This window comes from Drosophila obscura, unplaced genomic scaffold, assembly GCF_018151105.1.
Source record: "Drosophila obscura isolate BZ-5 IFL unplaced genomic scaffold, ASM1815110v1 contig_208, whole genome shotgun sequence".
NCBI classification, from domain to species: Eukaryota; Metazoa; Arthropoda; class Insecta; order Diptera; family Drosophilidae; genus Drosophila; species Drosophila obscura.
Window position 1 is genome coordinate 166,963 of NW_024542799.1, and position 14,653 is coordinate 181,615.

The 14,653-nt window shown below is 45.1% G+C and overlaps 1 protein-coding gene across 7 annotated transcripts; it reads right to left on the reverse strand.

Annotated features, from left to right (window-relative positions):
* Nucleotides 1–1,039: 1,039 nt before the first annotated feature.
* LOC111080067 (protein Teyrha-meyrha) lies at nt 1,040–14,267 on the reverse strand. 7 transcript variants are annotated; one of them, XM_022375454.2, is made up of 8 exons: nt 13,777–14,267; nt 7,907–8,158; nt 7,603–7,756; nt 3,427–4,079; nt 2,885–3,356; nt 2,462–2,792; nt 2,165–2,393; nt 1,040–1,869 (listed from the first exon to the last, which is right to left on the reverse strand). In XM_022375454.2, exons 1-8 carry the CDS (start codon nt 13,891–13,893, stop codon nt 1,588–1,590), a joined length of 2,490 nt encoding a protein of 829 aa, XP_022231146.2. In that variant the 5' UTR covers nt 13,894–14,267; the 3' UTR covers nt 1,040–1,587. The 7 variants fall into 7 exon arrangements, with proteins under 7 accessions (XP_022231146.2, XP_022231144.2, XP_022231145.2 ...); XM_022375452.2 differs by having other exon boundaries at nt 2,108–2,393; XM_022375453.2 differs by having other exon boundaries at nt 7,907–8,173.
* Nucleotides 14,268–14,653: the final 386 nt, after the last annotated feature.

A 14,653-nucleotide genomic window follows, 5' to 3' on the forward strand; every position in this document is an offset into this window, starting at 1 on the left:
AGAGAGCGTTACGTACCCCCCGCAAAGATCGCGCTATCTGGAAATAATATTCTGCTCTCTGTGCTTCGCTCTCTCAAGCTCTATCTTGCTTACATTCTCTTTATATAATGTATTCAAATTATCATCTGATACTTGGGGGAATGTGATCCGTACAAATGTACTCGGACGTCTGCTTGTTGTTGTTATTGCCTCGAACCGGCAAATTTGTAATCAGCAGAAAATTTTTCCACTGCTCAATTGATTGAAGCGCTCAAGCATGCCGGGGGAAGGCAGCTTTTCGTTATATGTAGAAACAAATTACAATTCAAAGCTTTTGTCAACCATGCTGCTTGATATTTGCTTTGTCTTAACGAAATTTCTGAATCTCTTAAATATTAGTAAAGGGGAGAACCTAATGGAAAATTATTGGGGAGAGGCTGTACCAGAAAGCACGGAACTAAAGTAAGAAATTCCAAAAGATCTGGAGTATAACAAATTTTTCAACTTGCGAGAATCATTTAAGAATCATTCATTGATTTTTTTTTACTATGTATTAGCTAAGATCGAAATTATAGCAAGGTTATAGGTTCCTTTGTAATTGATGCTTTTGCTGCCAGCTGTTCCCATTGCTCCGAGAGTTCTTCCACGGCAATCGGTGTTCCCGACCAAGTCGGGCCCCAAAAGCAATATAGTAGTACAAGGATTTTCATCACAATATTTTCTTTTCCATATTTTGCGTGAAAATGCCAGAAATGAGATATGAAAATAATACAGGGAATAGGCAAAGGTCAGTCTAGAGTAGAGCCAATGCTACCGCACTTGATAATACATTTAAAATAATATCTTTGGTCCATTCTTCCATTGGTTTAAAGTATTGTAACAAATAGAATCAGACCATATAAATATTCAATAAATATTCCCCATAATGTACGCATTGTCTGCTCATGCTGTATTAGAACTTTCTTTAAAAATAAACACCCTCCAATACTTACCCACCAATTTATTCAATTATTTTATAACACTCAAAGGGGGCGTAGTACTGGGGTGGGTACTGTTAATATTTTCATGTATTTATTTGATTTTTGTCATAAATAATTTATGGGCTTAAGAATTTACAACTAATTATTTGCTTAATGTTGAAACTATTTCTCATTTCTCGTATTTATTTATGTTATTTGTTTTTTTGTTTTGTTTTGTTTTGTTTGTTCCGATCAATCAAATATTTAACAATTATAGCACGTTCAGGGAAATTACGAATACATATTACATATACACGGATCGGATATATTATGGTAGGGTATATATTTATAAGACAGTTTGAAAAGGCAACACATAAATTGCACTAGTAGAATTTCCATTTCAAAACGGTTAAAAACAAAATTTAATTTACATGCCGAATTTTTACAGAGCACAAAAAGGAGGGTGGTGGGAACACAGGGATGGGGAGGGGAGTGTAGATATGCCCAATTAAACAGAAATTTGCATACCAATTTGCTCCATTAGCTACCACAAATACTCGCACAATACAATACATATATTTGTTTTATTAATTAATTTTAATAAATTCACGCTTTGATTGCAATTATCAACCTTTGACCTTTGTCACCTCTACTCCATGGCCTGGCCCACACTCTGCTGCGGCGACTGGGCTGGGGACAAACTGCGGGGCGTTGATGCTGCCTCTCCTCCCGGTCCGGAGCCAGTTGCGCCGCCAGTCCTCTGTTGCTGTTGCTGGTGCTGCTGTTGCTGATGCTGTTGCTGTTGGTTCTGGGCCTGATTGAGCAGCTCCTTGTTCAAGCGATAGCTGCTCATGACATTGGCACAGCTCTGATGAAAATAGAAGTTACGACCGCGCAGGAACGCATCCGTATTGAGATCCTTTATGCCTGTCTTGAAAGATATAGGGAAGAGAAAAGGTGTGGAAGATATAGAAATAGTCGCTAGTTATGCGTCATGCGGTATGCGGTATGCGGTATGGGGTGCATCAACGTCGGGGGTGGCGGGCGGTGTGGAGTACATTTGTAGAGAGACAGTTAAAGGCAACAACAGATGGATAAAGGATAGATACAAAATAGTTCGTGCTGGACTTTGGACTAAAAAGTGAAACTGAAGCAAACTGAGAAATTACCTTACAAATGAAACATTTGTTTTCATCGTCCGGTTTTAAATCCGAACTAATTCCCACCTTTGTGTCCAATTGCGTTAATCCCGGCACTCCCATCGATGACAGCTGCGACAGGCTGTTCTCCATGCTCTCCACATATTTCGATGTTGGTGTATTGTTGTTGTTGTTGTTGCTACTGCTGCTGTTGTTGTTGTTGTTGTGGGAGATATCCATGGGTCCGGGATCGGTGCTGCTAACCTGCGGCTCCGAACGGGGACGCTCTTCGACGGGTGAAATGTTCTCCAGAGATCTGCATGACAAAAAAAAGGAGAACAATTTTGCATTCTTTGCTATCGATAATTATCGATTAGCACTCACCTGCTGCTGCCCACATTCTGCTCCTCCTGCCGTCGCTGCTGCTGCTGCTGCTGCTGTTGCTGCTGCATTTTGTTGTAATTCATTTTGTTCGTCATCTTCATGCTGCTGGTGTTGTTGTCATCATCATCCACAATCACATCCTCATCGCTATCGTTCTGGCACGAGGCCGTGTCCATCATTAGCTCCTTGTTGTTGTTGCTGCTGCCGCCACCGCTGTGGTTGTTGCCGTTGCCGTTGCCGCTGCTGCTGTTGTTGTCATTGACGCCCACGCCGCAGGAGTCGGCATTGTAGTAGTGATGTGTGGTGGATGACAGCTCGCTGACGTTTTTCACTGAAAGACCAGAGACGTAATGGAGGGCAGAGTAATTATTAGCATGCGGCAAAAAGGGGAGCTGGGCGGAGTGGTGCGGAGAGGAGACCCACCACTGATATGTGCCTGAGGCGGTTCGCCCGTTGGCCAACTACTGCTGCTGCTGCTGCTGGCTGTTGTCACATTGGTGCTCACATCCTGCTCATCGCCGTGCACATCCTTCTGGTTCATGACGCAGGCCGTGCGGTACAGTATGCCATCCAGCTTGCCCGGCTGCGCGTTGCTGTTGTGCATGCTGGTGGGTATCGTCACGACGCCAGCGGAGGCCACCGATCCGGGGCCAGCCAGCTCCGAGCCCGAATCGGGCACATCATCCGTGCAGCTCTCCACGTCAACCGTTTCGATTTCCTCCTGCGACTTGGCATCGTCCTCGGGTAGCTTGCCCGCTTCCAGGGCATACTTTCGCTTGCAGATCGGACAGCTGCTACAGTAGAGACTCTCCATCATGTACATTTCGCCGTATTTGCGCTTGCGCACCTTGAGTCTCAGGCGGTTCTGCCGATTGTTGCGTATCCGCTGGAATGTCTGCACCCAAAACGATTAGCATTAGGAGATCTCTTGGTGCTGAAGGAGTGTGGAGTGTGTAGGGACCTACCTCCCAGCGATTGTGACTGGTGCGTATGGCGTTCTCTTGGGCCGGACAGGGTGGAGCAAACATATATGTCGCCTGCAGATTGGCCCGCTCGAAGCCCGCACTCAGCTTGTAGAGTCGATCCAGCTCCGTGAGGAAGTGCGTGTGCCACTCCTCCGGACTCAGCTTGAGCCCACACACCGGACACATATCGGGTATGGCCCCGCCGGCAGCCGCTGCCTGCAGCCCACTGACCAGACTCAGCCCGCCCGGCACCGCACGCAGTCCGGCCATGCTCAGGCTGGCCAGCGCCGCATGATGGGCCGCATGGTGATGGGACAACGGATGCGGATGGGCCATGTGATGGTGTGTCGTTGCCACCGAGCCTGGCGGCGCCCCCACATGATGGCCATGATGGGGATGCGAATGCGAGTGCTGCTGATGTTGATGCTGATGCTGATGCGGATGGGAGTGCGAATGCGAGTGCGAGTGCGTGTGATGCAGATGGGGCGAGGCGGCCAGATGTGTGGCCATCGAAACGGCCACACTGCTGGTTGGGGTGCTGATTTGTGCCGAATTGCTGGTCGAGCAGGATGAGGATGAGGACGAGCTGGAGGCCGATGCCGAGGCCGAGGAGGTGGCCATTGCCGGGTGTCCCTTCCCCGCATTATGCAGATCTGTGAATGAGAAGGACACTAAATTTTAGCCATGCCCGCAATCATCAATCAACTGAAGGCAATAAAAATTGAAACAAATTCCAACCTCCCCCCTTCCCACCACACATTGATTTCCATTCCGCTCTTCCGCCTGGGTGGGGGGTGTTCTGTCCCTGTCCCATAAATTTCTCAGGCATTTTCTAATTGCCTTCCACCCTCAATCCGCCCACTGTTTTCGCTGCTCTCTGCACATTTTTAACAGTGGAGGAAAAAAATTAATTGGAGCTCGTAATTCTGTGGAGAGAATCAGAATCAGAATCAGCGCCAGAAACAGGAACACACAGCTCTCGGCCGCAGATTCCTCATGTCAGACACACGTTCACACGTCTCCCCATTTGGGGAGCCACAGGAGCAGCGGACACGGAGCACGGACACGGGCACAGGAAAAAAGAGAAGCCACACCGTCAACCACAATAAATACAAACTGTTTGCTGGCCAAAAATCCACACCAAACAAAATCTCGCTCTGCTTCTGCACGTGACTGTTCGTTCGGTTGGCAATTAAAATAATATTACAATAAAATATATCGCAATATGGCGGAGAGCAGCAGGCTGCCAGGGGCTGCCAGGATGCGCCCACTACAGGCCCACTACAATTGCTGAATTTTATATTTATATTCCTCTAAAATATGTCGGTTAACCGCGGCCAAACAGAACAACACACACAGAAACAGTCAGCGGTCACTGGCGGATGGAAATGGTCCACGGATATAGAGAACGAGAGCGATCCAATCGAGTCGTGACGCTGCTTCAAATTAGCTTAGATGTTGCTGCTGGTGGCTGGGAGGGAATGTGTTTCGGTTAACAGTTTCGCTGTGAAATCGTTTGGTTTTTAACCAGACCAATTTTTAAAGAATAAACAGCGGATAAATAAATGTTTGGGGACGCTTTAAGTAAGGAATTAGAGTAGCTAAGTACCCCGGATGCAGTGTCGCATCAGGTGTGCTGCGACTGCAAAAGTTTTGTCTGCTTTTCAATTGAATTTAGTTTCCAGAACAGCCCACAAACTAAATGGAATTTTCTGCCGAAATGTTGGACTCCTCTTCCTAATATGGTATGCAAAGCTACAACTCTGAATGCCTGACAAACTGACATCGCCTGGCAGTTATTATAATATTAGTTATCAATGACCTGCCCCCCACCCACTCCTACAACCCCCACGCAGTGTCACGAGCTCTGGGACATAAACCCCCCATCTGTCCCCAACGCTGTAAAAAAGGGGGCGTTCCCATATATCGTTATATGAAATATGAGTTACGTTGCTCTGCGTTTTTGGGGTTTTTTCGGGTGGATGTGGGCTGCCCATTAATATTACAGAAATTAATATGAAAATTCCAAGTGTGCATTCAATATAATACATCATTGGAGTAACAATAAAAACAAGCACAACCAGAGTCCAAGGGGCGGGGGGGATGGGGGAAATATACTTGTAACGATAATAATTCTCGTCATAACAATGCCAAACAATGCAATCAAAGCGATTTGCAACACTTGCGCATCCTTTGAGGGAGCAAATAATAAAGCCAGGACAAAAAAAAAAAACAAAGTGTACCACGAGTAGAGAGTCCCGCAATAAATGAGCAAACATTATGGTATCGAAAAAGGATGGCCGAATGAAAGGATGGTGGTGTTAGTGGTGGGCTGCCTTATAATTGCCTCTAGAAGAGTTGCAACAATGTCGAGGATAAGTAATTAGCCCTGGAAATGGTGAGGAGGCAACGGTCGTCGTCTTCGTGTGCCGCGCACACGAGCCCTGGGTCGTCCTCCTCCTGCCAAAAGGATGCGGTTTGACTTTGTAGTCAAGTGGTTTTTGTGTACGAGTACTGGGATGGTGGTTGATGTTACATTTCAATAAGGCCAACTCCAGTCAAGTCTCGTACTCGTTGTGCCATTTAAAACACTTTGGACACACGCACAGGCACAGGCACACCACAGGCACACCCTTCCTAACCCTTTTCTCTTTTCTGCTTTCTGTTCTCTGTGTGGAATGCCCTTTTGACTTTTGCCGCATGTCGCATGCCCCCCCGTCCACTAAAGGAGGCACTGCATGGAAAGGAACTCTTCGAATGAGCACGGACTGCCGGCTGTTTACCTTTAGTTAGTTGAACCCATTGATAGATGCTCGCCTTCATATCAGTTTCAGCTAATTAAAAGTGTATTATTTATCCAAATTAATTTATGGGCCTCATGTCTAAGCCAAAAGTTAAACAACACCCAACAATTCGCATGTAGAGCGGCTTTTTGTTTCGGTTCTGCTTCCGGTGCTTCCGGTGCTGGTGGTGGTGTGGGTTGAGGCCGGAAAAACTGGTTTTCCGGCTTAAGTTGAAAGGCAAATAATGGCCAAAATAAACAGTTGTCTACACATGTATATATGTGTGTGTGTGTGTGTGTTTGCCAGGGGTGTTGCCCGAAAGAGGGGTTTGTGAATATGTGGAAATGGCTGCTCGAATTATGCAAAATACAGTATGGCAGGTGTCGGTTAATATTTGCGAGGTATCCAGTATAATTTTAATTTAGAATCACTTTGTTGCTGCACAGGTTTTGCTTGGGCTGTGCCTCTCTCTCTTGCTATTGATCCTGCAGGACTGACTTTAAGCCTTGCCAAGCCAATGCCAATGCCAATGCCAAACTCTCACTCACGTACACCAGCAACAAAGAAGCGCACAATATTAGACATTGAGATCAATTTCCTACTCAGTAAATATATTTATAGGTACTTATATAGAACTAGTATATTTTGTCGCTTAATTCCATTATTCTCCTTACTTTTTTATCTCTAGTCAAATTCTCCAACTAATTTATTCGCAACCCCCTTTTCCTGTTGCGCCCCGGTGTCAAGCTCTCTTCTAGCACCCCATCCCTTAGATTTGTTTGGTTCATTTCCATTCCATATTTATCATTTTCATATGCTGTCGCTTAATTTGTATCGTAAGGCGCTTAACTCGAACAGCTTTGCCGAGCCCCAGGACCAATTAGCAACGCATTTGAGTCTCATTTGCTTAGCCCATATTCAGGCACAGTCCTGCAGCACAGCTTTAAGGTACGAAAGCACGAAAGCCACCCCCCGCAGGTAAATCGTAAATATGCGAAATTGATTTGGAATGTCTGGGCAGCAGAGGCAAAAAAAAGAGAAAAAAAACTAATAAAAAAGAAAGTAGAGTGAAGTGAAGTGCGTTATGGGAGTGGGTCCTGCCTGGGCTCTGTGCTGTCAGCCTTACGCCTGCCAGTCAAAGTTAACCCACTGAAGCGTTAAAATTGCTCAGGAAAAGTAAAATTGAAACAAATACGAGTGCGCCCCGGAAGATTTTTATCAGAAAAATTCGGGGAAAAAAAGGCAACAAAACTTTCTACTTCCAATTTTTGAGCAGTTTTTTTTTTGCCATGCAAATTTTTTTTTTGTCAGATGTAAATTTGCTAAATAAATAAGGGAATTGGAATGGAAGTGGAGATAGGAAGGCGGCAGTGGCAGGAGCAACCCTACTTACGTCTCAAATCCCTGGGATCCTGAGAATTATTACTGCGCGGACTTTCACCCTTTTCAACGGCATCGTAATCCTGTGATCCCTCCATGGATTCATGGGATGTGCATGTGGGACTCGCCGAATCCGTGCGAAATGATTCGCTGCCATTGAACAGATTCTGCCAGAGAGAGAGAGGGAGAGAGAGAGAGAGAAATCGAAATCCCATTATGACAAGTGTCAATCTTTCAACGATTATCAGCTCAACGCGGATATGCTCCTCCATCCACTGAAGAGGGTTCTTTCTCTTGGGAGCGGGGGAGGGACTCACCTGATCCAACGATATGCCAATATATTTGGGAGGCGAGAATGCCGACGGCAGCGAGAAGTTCGACAGCACTGACGGTTTGCCCAGCGGCGATCTATCGCTGGCAAAGTAACTCGCGGGCCCCGCACCGGCGGCTGCCGCCGCGGCAGCGGCGCCGTTGGCCACCAGCATTCCATGGTTGAGGGTCTGCAGCAGATGCGGATGGAAGTAGTTGCCGACTAGTGACATGTTGTGTAGATCTTTGGCGTCAGGTAACTGAAACGGGAAAAACTAGAGAGCATCAGTATGATGGGGTTTTGCTTCGAAACACTTTTAGAGAAACTGAAAAAGGGAATTTTTAAGCTCAAAAATAATACCCATGCCCGATAATCTAACGTTTTAGCTAAGCTAGATCTACACCCAGAAAAAGAAAACCCTGAGAAAAGCTCCAGAGAAAGTGTAAAAAGAAAAAATGTCATTTCAATGTATTGCATATTTTTTCATTAATTAAATTTTATAGTTAATTTAAATATTTTAATATTTAGTTGAAATAAATTTCCCATAAAGAACTACTTAAGTTTAAAATCCTTAGGAATATTTTTCGAAACAAATTTGATGGGAGTTTCCATGAGCAGAACGTATACTTAATCAGCTGCAGCCTATCCATTCTATCAACAGGCCTTTTTGTATCCACAAATAAGCAATCTAGACTCCAAACGAAGATCTATATAGCCGCGGTGGCTCCCCTAATTGCTATGTTCCGCCACGTAGCCCCACGAGTTTTGACAGGCTAAGTGAGCGTTAAATTTAAGCGTTAAATATGCGCATTACTTGGGTCTAGGCCATGGAACCGCAGAACAAATTATGGCAGCTACATGACTTGGCGTTAAAATTAGCCAATTATGGATACACCTTCCTTCCTTCCTTCCTTCCTTGCGTCCTTCCAGGCAACATATGGCACATATGGAAAAGTGCAAGAAATCATTGCAGAATCTAATCGAATTCCACAGAATCAAGTCAAGTTTGTTTTACTTAAGGGTATGTATGTTCGGTACTCGTATTTGCATCGATAGAAATTATGCAGGGGAAATGTTTAATTTACGACAAATAAATGTTAAATTGAGAGATTTTCGAATTGCGATATCGAGACTTGTCGCATAAACTGTGTCACTCTGTTGGCTGTGTGTGTGTGTGGAAAGGGTGGGATGGGATGGGATGGGATGGGGTGTGGTGTGCGTTCCAATGGGGTGTAAAATAACGAGAAAAATGTTCACCCCCTTCCACCCGTACTCACACAAACACACACACACATAAAGACTTTTGCAAATGATATGGGTAAACCAGGAGTGGGTGAGGGTGAGGGTGGGAGGTGGCCTGTGTGGGGGAGAATTTTCCAACTCCAGATAACCGACAGAACGTAAAGCGCTCATAACAAATTGAGGCTGACGAGTGTTAAGCGGCGGTTAGGGACTGGGTACTGGGGGACTGAGCGACAGACAAGATACGACGAGTCTAACATAAGCGACGACATGTGTGACAAGTATTAACCCACCCACCCTCACCCTCACCCTTATTTCTATTTGCAGCAACGTAGCCCCGCTCCTTGGGTACGTTTTCTGGCTGCAAATTTACATACAAATTTGTCTGCTAAGGAAAGTTTTTTCTTCTTTTTTTTTTTGGCATAAAGTGTGGGAAAATGGTATCGAAAATGTTTGAGTGGAGTTGGAAATTGTTGGCTTATTTATGGATTATCTAATTTGGGGATTACTACTGAAAGTAAATGGGGTTTAGAGTTGAACATAAGTATTCCTCGATAAAATCTATGAAATTACGTAAAGAAATATATAAATAAAAAAGGAAAAGGAAAAAGAACTCGGAATACCAGTTATCTATGTTTAGTTCTATAAAGATTCTCTTTGGCTTAATTATCTCTACACTTTGGTCAATCTGGGCTAATCAATCGCATTCATTAAACTGGAAAATCCTTCCTTCGACAGTTGCTTAATCCGCCCTCTCGTCCGTTGTCCTTGCTGATGCTGCTGCCCAAGGCAGAGCCAATAAATTAAGGCTTATCAACGGAAATTAGCACCTCAATTTGGGGGCTAGCTGTTGCAGCATATGTTGCCATATCAGCTTCATCATCATCATCAGCTGCCTCCGCCGCCGCCGCAGCATAATGCTGGAAATGTTGCAAGTCAGACGGACTGGAAGGGAGTATGTGGCACATACATAGTACAACCGCATGAGTTGCACTTTGTCTAAGTCTGCAGTTTGGTCAACAGCTGGCCCCGCCACAGCAGACGGGCATGGGGATTGGGGATTTTGGGGACTTTGGGGACTTTGGGGAAACAGAAGTGGTCAACCACTTGCTGGCGGGGGGCAACATCACGACTTTTTAATGCATTACGTGTTGAAGAGTGTTTGCAGCGCGCTTATTGATTTATGCCTGTTAATCAGTGTTAAGCCAAGGCCAAGCCAGAGCAGGTGCTGTGACCGACCACCCTCTAGCCTTTAGCCGCCAGGGTGCTCTCGTATCTACCCCCGTTGTTGTTTGCTTTTCTATTAGAGGGCCGTCGGGGGGTGGTGATTTGTTATCCCAAAATAAAACATTCCTCCTCTTGTCTGAGATTTGCATAAATTCTGTGTTCTGTGTTTGTTCTTTTAACACTTGAATTATTGCCTCTTGGCCTATACTCTGCCTTGGCAGATGATTCCCATCTGTATCTGGATCTGTAAATGTATTTGGTTAATTCTGTTAAGTTGCAACTGTCAGCTGCAACAAGAGACTGTTCCAGGGACAGCAACAACAACAATAACAGCTTAATTACAACAAAACGATAACGAGTGGCAAATAGCAATTGTCTACATACAATTGCCAATTTCGCTTAACTTGGCCATAAACAACAACAAAACGACAGCCCCGGCGGAGAAGTCAACACACAAACACAGACCGCATCGCATCGCATCGCATAGCATCGAACAGAATCTGAACTGAACAGAAACCGAACCAATCGAAACAACTTGGGGCCTCCTCAAAACACCACACCACAAATAAATCTCAATTTGTGGCACTAACACGAGGAGTAAACGCTGAGGGCAGCAGAAGGAGAAGCAGAAGGGAACACTAAAAACGTTTAGCAATTGGCAATTTTCTCAAACTAAATGTTTATGGGGCGAGTGAGTCCGAGAGAGAGTCACCCCTCAACCTGTTCGACTGTTTGTTGCACTCATTGCGGTTCGGTGCAGCATTTTTTGTAGCATAAGTTGAGGGGTCTTTGAAGTCAATGCTGGGGGGGATATTTCTCTAATGACTATTCATTTTAACTATTATTTATTTCTTATTTTTTATTTCTTACAGCAATCATTAAAATGCCATAGGGTTTGCTAGCTGGTGAGTATCTTCCATCTTTAGTTATTTCTATACTCATTATATTTGCCAGTATGATTATTTATTTTATTTGAATTTGTAATTGTTAATTATCGTTATTTCTTGGTTATCTTACATTTTTCCTTATCCCGCAACCAGCGATAAAAAATATTCCAAAATTCCTTTCCATTCAGTATCTTCCATCTTGAGTTATTCCCAAGTGGCCTGCCACTTGTTAGTATCTGCCATCTTTAGTAGCTCTCCTTGTCCCTTCACACCATATGTTTTGCTCGCTATTGTTCTCTAGTTCTACCCTTCTCCATCTCTCAGTTCGGGGGCATACCTTAAGCCAACTATCATTGACCATTTGTGCACAGCACATGATACTGCGGTACTGCTAGTACTCTTCATGAGTGCTTCTTGTTACACGCCTCGATGCCTTTGCATTTTTCGCCTGTGGCCCCGACTCTGCGCGTAGTTGCCGTCTTGATAAATTGCTATAAATTAAATTAAGCTCGCTCACATACACACTCACAACTCACCTCCACATCCACATACTTTGTGGTAATAAGTGTGCAGAAAAAAGGAATTATTTTTCATATGTTGTCCCGCGCCTCAGACTCATAATTTCTCTCCCACCCTGAGAGAGACCAGAGGGGAGTGCTCTGTTCTGTGCCTGACCATTTTTTTCTCTGGTTCTTTTTCACTCTTCCCCCTGACGGTACGGGGGTCAGTCGTCTACCTTTTGTTGGTTTTGTTGGTGGTTACAAAATTGTTATGGAACAGGAGGCGAGAAGAAGTGCCACAGAGTACCAGCACCAGTAGCAGTGGCAGTAGCAGTGGCTGTGGCAGGGAGACATTAAACCATTTGACATTGCATTTAATATGCTTGCTTGGGTTGTTTTTATTAATTTTTATTGTTTGGGCTATGCTTGGTTATAAATGGTTGCATAAATAATGGTAGATAAGCGAGAGAGAGAGAAAGAGAAAGAGGGAGTACAGCTATTGTGCAAGTTTTTTCTAAAGACACAAATTTTATGTAGGGATGAAGAACAGGTGAGCAGACTCAAAGGGAATGGGTGGATCTACAAAGAAATTGGAAGTATTTATAAAGGGATATAACCGAAAAGAATGGCTCTCTGCTTTCACTTTGTTTCACTTGTATTGGCCTTCTTGTAGCTACAGCCTGCCCAGAGCCCAGCTTTCCAGATCCCAGAACGAACCCAACTCGCGTCTAGAGGACGAGGACATATTGTTGTCATGTTTAACATATCTTAACGCTACTCAATGCTATTCACAGGCCGAGATATAATTTCAATTCCGATTCCAGCTACGGCTTCTCCAATTCCCAATAACCAGTTTCGCCCAGAAGTTAGTTATTCCAAGTACGTTGGACTGGCTGCCGCTGAATGCTGCCCGCTGCCTGCCTGCAGTCGGAACATCATCAGCGTTCGAGTTCTTCATCATTTGTAGCATCAGCGTCAAGATCATTGCTCATGTTTACAATGATGACAGGCAGAGGAGCAACAGCAGCCGCAGCCGCAGCAGCAGCAACAGCAACAGCAGCAGCAGAAACAACCGAAGAAGCCACAACCAAATCGAATGTGGAATGGTAGTAGCTGCTGCTGCTCTGTGGGATCCGGGGGCTGCTCTGCCTGCCATCAGGCCCGGGCTCGAGGTTCGGTATTGAAGCTATCATAAATCTGTTCGTCGCAAAAATCGACACACAATGGGGCGTTTGCAAACGCATTCGTTGATCGGAATGCGACGACGAACTCTCTGAATCTGCTGCCTCTCTCTCTTGACTGACTTCTTGACTGTGTCGGCACGGGGGAATGGGAATGCCGTCGTGACACGGTTTTGAAACACGATCATCTCATCCCAATTATTTCTTAGTTTTACCAAAAAAACACGCAAATATGATAAGCTGTCAGGGTATTTTTTTCTCCTTGAAATCTCCTTATTTATGATCGCTCTCACGCTGTCATCGCTAGGACTCTCCTTCAACTGGAAGTTCACTTGGAAAAGCTTGTTCGTTTATGTGATTTTACAATGCATATTGACTGACGATGGGTATTCTGGGTAGCTGGCAGCGTGACACGGGAGCAATTACGGACAGGTTCCCCGAGGAACCTCATTTCGTAGTCATACTTTCTCTTCGAACTGCTCTTATTTATGATCTCTATCTCTCACGCTGCCATCGCTAGGCGATACTTTGCTCAACTGGAAGTTCACTTGGAAGTTCTGGTTCGTTTTGTTGTTTTACAATGCGCATTGTTTTGGATGCTTTTGCCTTTTGCCTTAGCCTTTGCTTTGGCCTTAGCGGTGTGCTGATTTATAGCATCTTTCGGCATTTCGGCTACTGGCCCCCAGGTTTATGATTTGTCATAAATATGTCCCCACCACAGTCTGTCTCCCCTCCCTCCTTTGCATGAGCAGCAAACCTGATCCTGATCCCGATCCCTGATCCCTTGCATATTTGTATGGGTATGGGTATGGGGGGATGATTCGATTGGGTTTTACTTACTCTCGATGGAAACGGACGTTGTCCACGTAGAGCCTCATGCAAACCGGAAGCGGCCTCTGATAGAACAACAAGCGCTTGAGATGGCAAATGGCTGCTGCCAAATGCGTTGCTTTCCATCTGCAACTCGTTTTTTGCTGTTGTTGTTGCTGTTGTTTTTTTTTTGTTGTATTCTTTTATTTTGGTTTTGGTTTTTCCTGTTAACTTTTGATTTCAACTAATTTGGCACACACATAACGCACACACTTTCACTTTCTCTTTCTCTCCTTTTAAACTTTTATTGGCACATGCAAAATTTAGAAATTATAATCGAATATCATTTGAAATTGATTTCGGGCAGGTGGGTGGGGGGGGGTTTTCAGAGAACAGTAACAAGTACGAGTATTTATTTAGTAGTTCCCATGGGTCGGCGCAGCGTCGGTAAATTAACGGTAACGGATGGATCAGCTGACACGCTCTCTTTCTCGCTCTCGACACATGCATGCACCCGCACGTTCCCGTTGCAAAAATCCAACTGAGGCGCTGCTTTCGAATCCAGTTGGATTTCTCGTCGCTGGCTTCTCCTTCGCGGCTGCGCCGTCAGCGCTAGAGGAGCGCGCTCCGATTGGCCAGCAGCCACAACCGGTTTGGGTGCACTACAGACATCCCGCTCTGGCACACACAGACACCACATACCCACACCTCTCGCGATGACTTTTACATTATGTTCTCACCTCTTTTGCTGGCTCGAGTTTGTTTTTCCTGCCGCTGCCGCTGCTGCTGCTGCTGCTGTTGCTGCATTATTATTCCAAAATGGTTGCATGTTTGTCTGTTTTTATCTCTGCCATTGTACGCCTGTTTGTCTGCCAGCACCTGGTGCCCCGGGATGGGGGATCTGGGA